The 9,237-nt window shown below is 40.5% G+C and overlaps 1 protein-coding gene across 1 annotated transcript; it reads left to right on the top strand.

Moving 5' to 3' along the window:
* The first annotated feature begins 638 nt into the window (after positions 1 to 638).
* On the top strand, positions 639 to 6,813 carry MAP10 (microtubule associated protein 10). Its single transcript, XM_069064867.1, has one exon. It carries the CDS (start codon positions 839 to 841, stop codon positions 3,647 to 3,649), a length of 2,811 nt encoding a protein of 936 aa, XP_068920968.1. The 5' UTR covers positions 639 to 838; the 3' UTR covers positions 3,650 to 6,813.
* The last annotated feature ends 2,424 nt before the right edge of the window (positions 6,814 to 9,237 follow it).

Below are 9,237 nucleotides of genomic sequence, written 5' to 3'. Positions count from 1 at the left end.
GAAATTATAATATCCCCTTCCCATTGGGCTCTCAACAGTAGCGTTTAGTGAATTTGACCTGCTGCACACCCAAAATGTCTTAAAAGGTTTGTAATTTTAAAAATTGGTTTTCTCAGTCACTTGAATGGGGGTGGGGAGGGGGTGGTCAGGTTCCTCCTCCTAGCCAGCTGCAGTTAGAGGAACGTAGGCTGTGGGGACTCCCCTTCTCCACAGCTTATTTCCTCTCCCAGCCCCCCAAATCCAGCTATGAGATAAGGGGGAAGCTCTTCTGTGATAAGTCCTGATTTCAAAAGCCCAATTTCACAACAAAAAGAGAAAGGAAGAAAAAAGCCCAGATTACTAGCACCCCCAACTCCCAGGTGTTGCAGGAGAGTCCAGAACGTTCTAGGTTTAGAACTGGAAGGGATCCATCTAGCCCCAACTCCTCCATTTTACAAATGAGGAAACTGAGACCCGAGGAGGTTAACTGAGCTGCCTAGGTCACACATGTAGGCAGTGTGATAGAGGTGGGATTTGAACCGAGTCTTCTAGAGGAAGAAGATTTGGGTCACGTCCTGCTAAAACGCAAGAAAAACAACAAAACCATCACGGTTCTTGCAAAAAGAAAAAAGGGGAACGAGAAAAGCCTCACCAACCTCCAGGCCACATCCCGCCAATCTCGCGAGAAATTAAAAACTCACGGTCGCCCCGCCTCCGCTACGCTTCTCTCTTCTCGTCTCGATCTTCCTGTGTATTTCACGCCCAGCGTCGGCTTTCCGAGACTCTCGCGAGATTCAATAGTTGCTGGGTTCCGCTTCCCCTCTGGTGCGGAGGCGTCGTAATCTCTCAGGGCAACGCGATGGCAACCGTGAGCGAGCCTGTGGCTGAGCGGCTCTACTCCCTGGAGCTGCTGGTGGACTGGGTGCGCCTGGAAACGCTGCTTTTACCGCCACCGCTGCCGCCGCCGCCGCCGCCGCCGGCACCGGAGGACAAAGAGGAGGTCGGGCCGCCCCCTGCCGACTCCCTCCGCCTGGCCGTGGCCTTCCGCCTGCTGGACTTCCCCACGCTGCTGGTGTACCCTCCGGGAGGCCCCGCCGCTCCTTCCCGTGGGCGCCGGCCCGGCACGTTCGCTTTCGGCCGCGGCAAGTCGTGCCTCTTCCGCTTGGATGCGGCCACCCTGCAGCGCCTGCTGGGCGCCTCCCCGCTCTATACGCTGCTCCTCACAGTACCCCCCGGCAACCCGACCCCGGCCCCGAAGCTCTTGGGCAGCTGTAGCATCTCCCTGGCCCCCGTTGCCCGTGCGCTCATCCGAGAGGGGAACGGGCCCTCTGCCACAGGAGCTTCCCAGGGCCACCGAGGTCTTTATGTCCTGAGAGACCTGATGGGGGAGCAAGTCGGGCAAATTTATCTAGGCTACCGCTTGACCGATTTGGGGAGCACCTTGCTGGGCCATATTCCCCCAAAGACTCCCGGAGCTTTCCAAAGGGAGGAGGAGCCTGCTGGGGCTGGGGTTAGCAGAGTGGAGGAAATGGGGACAAATAAGAGTAGTCCCCCTGCCCCACAAGGAAAAGAGCCATTTCCTCCACCACTCATAAACTTTGCTCAGGTGGATCCGGAGGATTTGGAAGATTTGGAAGAACCGAAGCAGCAGGAAGAAGTGATTGAGATAGTTACCTATGATAAAACTAAACCAAAGCAACAGGAATATGTGGTTGAGATAGTTAAAACTCCCAGCAAATGCAGCAGGAATGATATAGGTATAGAGTTGACAGACTCTTCCCAGTCAGAGACTTCAAAATTAAATGAGTTTGGAGAGAGCATTAGTACAAAAAATCAGGAAGTCACAGAATTAGAACTTGAAACAAACATAATTTGCCCTCCACCTCTCTATTACTCTCATCTGGAGCCAAAAAAGGTACCACCAGCCAAGGGCAAATTCATACCTGTACCTCAAATTAGTGTGCCTAGGGAATGGAATGATGTGGTTCTGGAAGAAAAGTCTCCCTGCCCCTTGGTAATGAATCATGATGCCCCATCAGACCAGAATCAGACTGCAATGGCTCCATCTCAGCCTGACCAAGCTAGACTTTTTGACCAAGATAAACTTGACACAATAAGGCAGCTGCCTCTATTAAATGCTTTATTGGTTGAGTTATCGTTATTATATAACCAGCCCTTTGCAACAGCTTCTGGTATACACCCTCACTTAGCTTGGTTATACAGGCCTGAGGATGGGAAGACCACAGAACCCTCTGATAGTGCCACTTGTAAAAGTGAAGAAGTGGGACACAAGTTTTTACCTATGAAAAAAGAAGAGGTCGCAAGTCCTCCAGTAATAATAAGAAACCGGGTTGAACCCAAAGTCAGAAAAAGTGTATGTTTTGAAAAAAACAGGAGCACCCCCCAAAAAGTGGTTCCAAGAAGAAAACTGTTTTATGGTCTTACAAATACACTCAAACTCCGTTTAAAGCGGACAAACCCAAACATGTTAATACTGCATGAAAAAAGAGAACAATATAGAAAAACGCAAACAAAAATGCCAGATACAGAAAAGTTTAAAATTTTATCGTCTAAAGGTAAAAGTTACACAGGGGAGCATGGGAAGCCACACACACTTCCCAGTAATTTGTGTTCTGCTTCAGATGTTCTTTTTGCCGAACACATTAAAACTTTAAAGCAAGATGGGGTGGAGTCTGAAGGCCAAAGCTCTATAAAAAAAACTCCTGTTTCCAGAACTGGAACTGAGAAGGAGATAAATGTTGACATCAAATCGAATAACGGGTCATTTGGAGAAACTGTTACTTTGGTAAATCCCACGTTACCAGAAAAAGTCACTCCTACGAATATTTCAGAAAGATTTACAAAGGAAGTAAAAGTCCATCTTCTAAATGTTGATGCAGAGAATACTAGAATAGATATCATAGATTTTAGTAATGGAGCAAATGAAAGTGTGGGTTGTGATTTTCATCCTCCTAATTCAAATGGTGTTAAATCAAGTAAAAATAGCTATTCTGAGAGCATACCAGAACTGAAGTATTCTGATGATTTTACTAGTCCTTGCTATTCTGAAGATTTCTTCACTGCTGATGATATTTTTGGAAGTTCTGCAGTTCACGATAGTAGTCCTGAACTGGAAGCAGATAACCTCAGTTATTCTTACTTAGATACTGATTGTAAGTCTAGTGAATCTAGAATGTCTAGAAAAAGTCATAGAAGTGAAATTAATTCTGTTCTTACCCCACCTTTTTCATCTGGCTCACCAGTACATTCATATAAAAAATCTCATCATTCAAAGTCTCAGGGCAAAAGTCCAATAGATGGAAATAGTATCTCCAGCAATGACCTTTCCTCACATTGGAGTGAAGGGAAGAAAAAACAAAATGACCAAAATAACATTCATAATTCTGAAATGAGGAACAGTCAAGGTGCCATTGATAAACTTAACTCAAGAACTACCCAAAAATCTTTCGGGAAAAGCCAGTCACTAAGGACATCTCAAGTGAGTTCTTATTTGCCATCTACTATGTCTGAACTAGAACTTAGTGCTCTGGATAGCATTGCTTCAGATCAGCTTGAAGAAAATGATGAACTTGGCTCACTAGATATTTGCAAACAATACAAAGACATTTGTGAGTTAGTAATAAATAAGCTTCCTGGGTATACAGTGTAAAATTGGGGTTTTTCATATTTGACTTTTTTAAAATCTAGTATATACAGTTACTAAAGTTTTATAAAATTTATATTGCTTATTTTTATACATGACTTAGGTGAATGCATTCATTATGGAAATGCAAAATAAAATTTTGCTCATGTGCCATGCTTTTGCTGTTCAAAATCAATATTGCTCTAGAAGCAATTTGAAATAGGTCATGAAACCTTTGTAACCTTTTTGTAAGTCTTTGTAAGGCTTATAAACCATGTAAGCCTTATAAAGTTTTGTTTGTTTTCTGTTTTGTTCTGATAATGGTACAGACACTTTAGAAACTGGTTCTGATGAACAATCTAGCTAAAGCAGTTTATAATACAAAGAAATTAGGGGGAAAAAGTAATGCTCGTGCTAGGGGGTATTGTGGGGACAATTTTAAATTGTTGAAGGAGTTGTTCATTTTGGGACACGTCTTGTATGCAACTTGCTGTTTTACAATGAATGATATAAAGACATAAGATGTCCCTAATTCCAAGGAGCTGGTATTACAGTAGATGCCCTGACAACTTATGTAGAAAACAGGCCTGAGGAAAAGGAGCAGGAGTAAGATCCCTCCTCCAAATGAAAAAGCCACTAAGAAACTTTAAAATAAGCAACAAGTGTTTGTGCTACTAATATAAAAATGCACAAATGATTTTATTCTTCTATTTTTGCTTCATTGGTGGAGGGCAAGAAAGTAAGGAACAACTGAATGAAATGCCAGTTTAGAGAGTGAGGATAAGACATGTAATGTGAAGGAAGTTTTTGGGAACGGAACTTTAACTGTTACACCACAGCAGAGATATATGAATAAGAATGTGGACCTAAATCAAAGAGAGAATATAAAAATTAAGGATTTCTTAAAACTATGAAGGAAAAGGATTAATGATGAGGTTTTAAAAACTAATAAAATAAAACCCTGAATTGTAATTTTATGACTAAATTTTGTGCCATACCTATATCATTTAACATAGAGGCAGGAATGAGCATTCAGTGGTTTTGATGAAGAGTTCCGTTATTGACACTGTACTTTTTGGCTCCAGGAACAAGCCCTATCTCTGGTACTTGCTACCTGTATGATTGGGTAAGTCATGAGATCAAAGATTTAGAGCTAGAAGGGGATTTTGTTCATTAGTCCAGTCTCATCATTGTATACATAAGGAAAAGGAGACTGAGAGGTTAAGTAACTTGCCTGATGATCAATGAGTATTAGTGACAAAATTGAGATTTGAACTCTGACTTCAAACAGCATTTTTTCCATTGTACCCTGCTGTTCCCCCAAGGCAACCTCTCTGGACTTCTGGTTTCTCTAAAAAGAGAAGTTGGATTTTAGATCACATCTAAGACACTGTACCTATAAATCCTAAAGGATAATGCTTATCAAAGTGCTATCTATGTGTGAGGGAAAAAGCTTGACTGTAGACACTGTCTATCACTGAGGTATATTCTGGTAGCTGTTTGTTCCAATTACTGATAAAATACAACTTAATCTCATTAGTACTGACTTAAAAATCTTACATGACAAAACTAATATCAAGTGTCCATGCCTATATAGATCAGGCAGGCTAGAGAGGGTGTTAGCATTTAGTCTTGTATCTTCTTTCCTCCAAATAGAAAAAGGAAGTGTTGTCTCCTAAACTCTTAGTTCTGCCCTCAATAATTTCCTTTCTGTTATCTTAATGTTTACAATAAGATGACTTTGGAATTGGAGTACTTCTGTTTGAATCCATGCTCTATAGTCTACTTATGTGACCTTGGAGAAGTCACTTAACCTCTATGGGTCATAGTATCCTTATCTAAAAAATGAAGCAATTGCACTAGATGACTTCTGAGGTCCCGAATTGACTCAACCTTCCCATTTTATATGGAAGGTAACTATTAAGAGATGCTGTCTGCAAATAATTAAATTTTGTGAGGAAAGCAAAACCAAAACAATTGGTGAATAATACATTATGTAATTAAGTAGTGTTTACAGAATACATTCTGTAGTAGTTTGTAGATAGGGAAGGTATTATAGGAAGGGGTGGAATGTGAACTTTGCCTTAAAAATGGGTAGAATTTGCATTGATGTGGATTTTTTTGGGGGGTGGGGGTGGGGATGGAAGGAGGAAATCTCTGGATAAAGAGATCAATGGGAACAAAGGCATGGCAATGTGAATGATCCAAATGATTCATGTGATAGGAGAATAGTAGTAAGTTTCCTGTTGGAAAATAATGGGAAATAAAGTTGGTTAGATAAAGTACATCAGCTCAAGCTGATGATGCTTATCAGTAAGAGGAGGTAGACTTGAAAAATAGACCATATCCAGTAGCTCTTGAGTAAATGGAGCATCTTTCTTCAGTGGTTCCACTCTCAATATCCCTTTGGGACTCACCTATGGAATTGTTTTCCATGCTTCTTGAACTCAACACTTAGCAAAATTTGTTGGTACTCGGTCTGATCTTGGCACCTAACAATATGTTCCCCCTACTGGCTTGCGTGGGCAGATTTCTGTATAAACAACAGCCCAGACTTGTTCTACATTTCTGGTTTGCTCTGTACTTTGTCCTTGATTCTCCCCACTTCTGTTACCTTACTGCTACCACTTTGTCCTCGATGCTTTCCACTTGTATTACCTTCCTGCTACCAGTCACAAGCATGAGGTTTTGTGCTTGTTACCTGGTGAAATGGAAAGTTACTGTAGGTTGTTGACCAGAGGAGTAGCTAAAAGTGGTATTGGAGAATAATTCGACCATAATAAAATATTTCATTATAAGTGGGTGAGACAAATTTTACTGGTAAAATACTGATTTTTAAAATACATTTTTCACTTTCGTGGTCTTTATTTTCTTTCTTCCAAAAACTGTATTATTCTCATAAAATAAGAATAATTAAATATCAGATAATAGAAATACATAAATATAATTCAATTCAACAAACTTTTATTAAGTTCCTATTATGTATTATAATAAATGACATTCGGATTAATGTTCAAGTAGCTTTGCCAATATTTTCTCACTTAAAAATTTTTTTAAAAAAAGGTATTCTGAGTTTAACAAATACAGAATAGAATGATTTCCGTAAACTATAGCAGATAATAAATTATACATGAAACCATAAATCTTTATTTAAAAATGTATAATAAATGCAATGTTAATTTCAAAGCTAACTTGTTCATCTGTTTCCTTCTGAATTTCTTTTTGTGTCTTGTTCATTTTTAGAAATGCTTCAATCTCTGTTTTCTTTTATTATGGCGTGGGGAAAGGGAAACAATAATCTTGCTGGCCCCTCTGCATCCTACTATCCAAAATTAGAAGGGGAAAAAAAGCCCTCCTAAGTATAGGCAAGCAAAAGAATTTCCTAAGTATTGGCAGTGTTCAAAAATATATCTTGTCCTGACCTTGAGACCATGAGTTAAAAAGCATGATTCATCATTAGTCCTCCAGAAGCTGGTCATTTCATTGAGCAGATTTCTTAAGAACTTCAAAGATTTTTTTCCTTACAGTGTTATATAAATAGTTTTTTGCTTTCTACTTACTTCACGGTATCAGTTCATACTAGTATTAACAGCAATGCCTGAGGATATCATTGTAGAGGGTACAGGTAACCAGCAGTCTTTCTCACTATCTTTTCCTCCCTAATCCCCTTTATCTCAGAAGATGGAAGCAGCTGCACCACATTACAATAAGGAGCTCATTTTAAACTAGGAGGAATAAAACCTCAAGTCCACCCGATTCCCTCCCCTGTTGCTTTAGTGAATTCAATTTAGCAGAAAAATTAGGTCTACAATTACAATTTCTCAGAACCCTCAATTAGGAAAATTCCTAATGTTTAGGCTGGGGTTTGGCTCTCTGCCTCACCCCTGACATATCTGTAGCTATGGCAAAATTTATTTGATCAAAAATGAACAGTATATTTTACGGTAGCTGTTAATGGGCATTGAGTGGGGAAGAGCATATCTTACCTTGTAACTTCTTACAACTTTTTAGAAGGTGGCTATAACTGGTGACATCAGTCTTGAGTCTTTTGCCCAGATATGCCTGTAGGGCCAGTGACTCACCTTTAACCCTCTGCTCTTTTCCACAGCCATTGCCCCTGTAGTACGGATTCTGACTCTGTTTTTGAGGGGCCCCACTCCACTATCTGTTGCTAGAAAACCAAATTCTCAACTCGAACTAGCTTGCTGGTTCTAGGTAAGCCTGAAAGGTTATGACCAAATCCCTCAACCAATCTAAGCAAAATATATTTTGTATTTAGGGGAACGTCCGGGCCTTGTTCATACCAAGTTCACCATTCTGATTTAGTGATTCAAAGAAGATGTGTTCTCACTTCCCAGCCAGATCTATACTACTGCCCTTGATTAGCTTTTTCCTTATCTTTCCAGATTTTAAATCTCCAGGCCACTTCCAAGCCTAAAAAGATATATAATACCCTACTCCTTACCCTATTTCTATCTTCCTTTCGTGTGTTATCTTCCCCTCTTAGGATGCAAACTCCTTAAAGACCTCCTTCCCTTGCCATCATGACCCAGGTTAGTTCAGAACTGCCTGACTCTTGACTTGGGTGAGACAGGAATTGTCAACTCTCTTCTTTCTTATAAGGAGCACCACCGAGTCTTAGCATCTGCCTTGCTTCTGACCTCTAGATCCCTAGTGTTATCATCAGAACCCCCCCTCCCCCACATCGCCCAATGTAATCTAATAATCTCTAAGCCTTACCATTCACTCCACCAGGGCCCTCTAGGAGTTCCAGAACTTTCCATCCACTCTGTAGCTCTGTGTGTGTGTGTGTGTGTGTGTGTGTGTGTGTGTGTAAATGTGTTGCTTCCCTCGATTAGAATGGGAGCTTGAGAGAAGTGACTTTTATTTTTTCTGTCTTCCATGCTTAGCATGGTTCTTGGCACATAGTGAGTGCTTAATAAATGATTTTTCATTCATTTATTCATCCTAAATTGTGGCATGCTTGTTAATATTTTTGTCTAAGAATAAAGAAAAACAACTACAGAATCTGAAATATATAAGAAGGGATATAAACCTGCAATAAATATTGGATAATCTGCTAATGTGCCTTTCGAACACTTAATAAGACTTCTCTTTGGATAACTTAGAAAAGGTATCACTAGACCTTCACTTGACTTTTTGGCATGGTAAAACCTGTCAGAATCCTCAGCAGCCCTAAATAATCCAAGTCCATTGCCTAGGATGATGAATCTTCATGTCTCAGTAGATTATACAGCATTCTGTTTCCAAACACTAAACCTCCTAGTCATACCCAAGGTTGCCTCATCTGGTTACCAGTCCTACCCTGAACCCTATGTTAAGACATCTATCATGTCAAGAATCAGGGTGGGGATGGGTAGGTGATGCAGTGAATAGAGCACCAGCCCTGGAGTCAGGAGGACCTGAGTTCAAATCTGCCCTCAGACACTTAACACTAGCCACGTGACCTTGGGCAAGTCACTTAACTCCAATTGCCCTGCCTTCCCTGCTCCAAAAAAGGAAAGAACCAGAAATGGGAGAATCGTAGACAACAGATAAAAAGTTAATAGGACTTTAGTTTTACTTAGAAAACTTTAAATTATTAAATTTTTATA

This window comes from Petaurus breviceps, unplaced genomic scaffold, assembly GCF_028583685.1.
Source record: "Petaurus breviceps papuanus isolate PSGF00001 unplaced genomic scaffold, PetGlider_PUasm1.0 90650, whole genome shotgun sequence".
Classification (NCBI taxonomy): Eukaryota; Metazoa; Chordata; class Mammalia; order Diprotodontia; family Petauridae; genus Petaurus; species Petaurus breviceps.
Note: the sequence above shows the minus strand (reverse complement) of the source record. Positions and strands in the feature narration are given on the sequence as shown.

Excerpts from the sequence above, each read along its gene's own strand:
- MAP10 (XM_069064867.1), top strand. The coding sequence starts at position 839 with ATGGCAACCGTGAGCGAGCCTGTGGCTGAGCGGCTCTACTCCCTGGAG.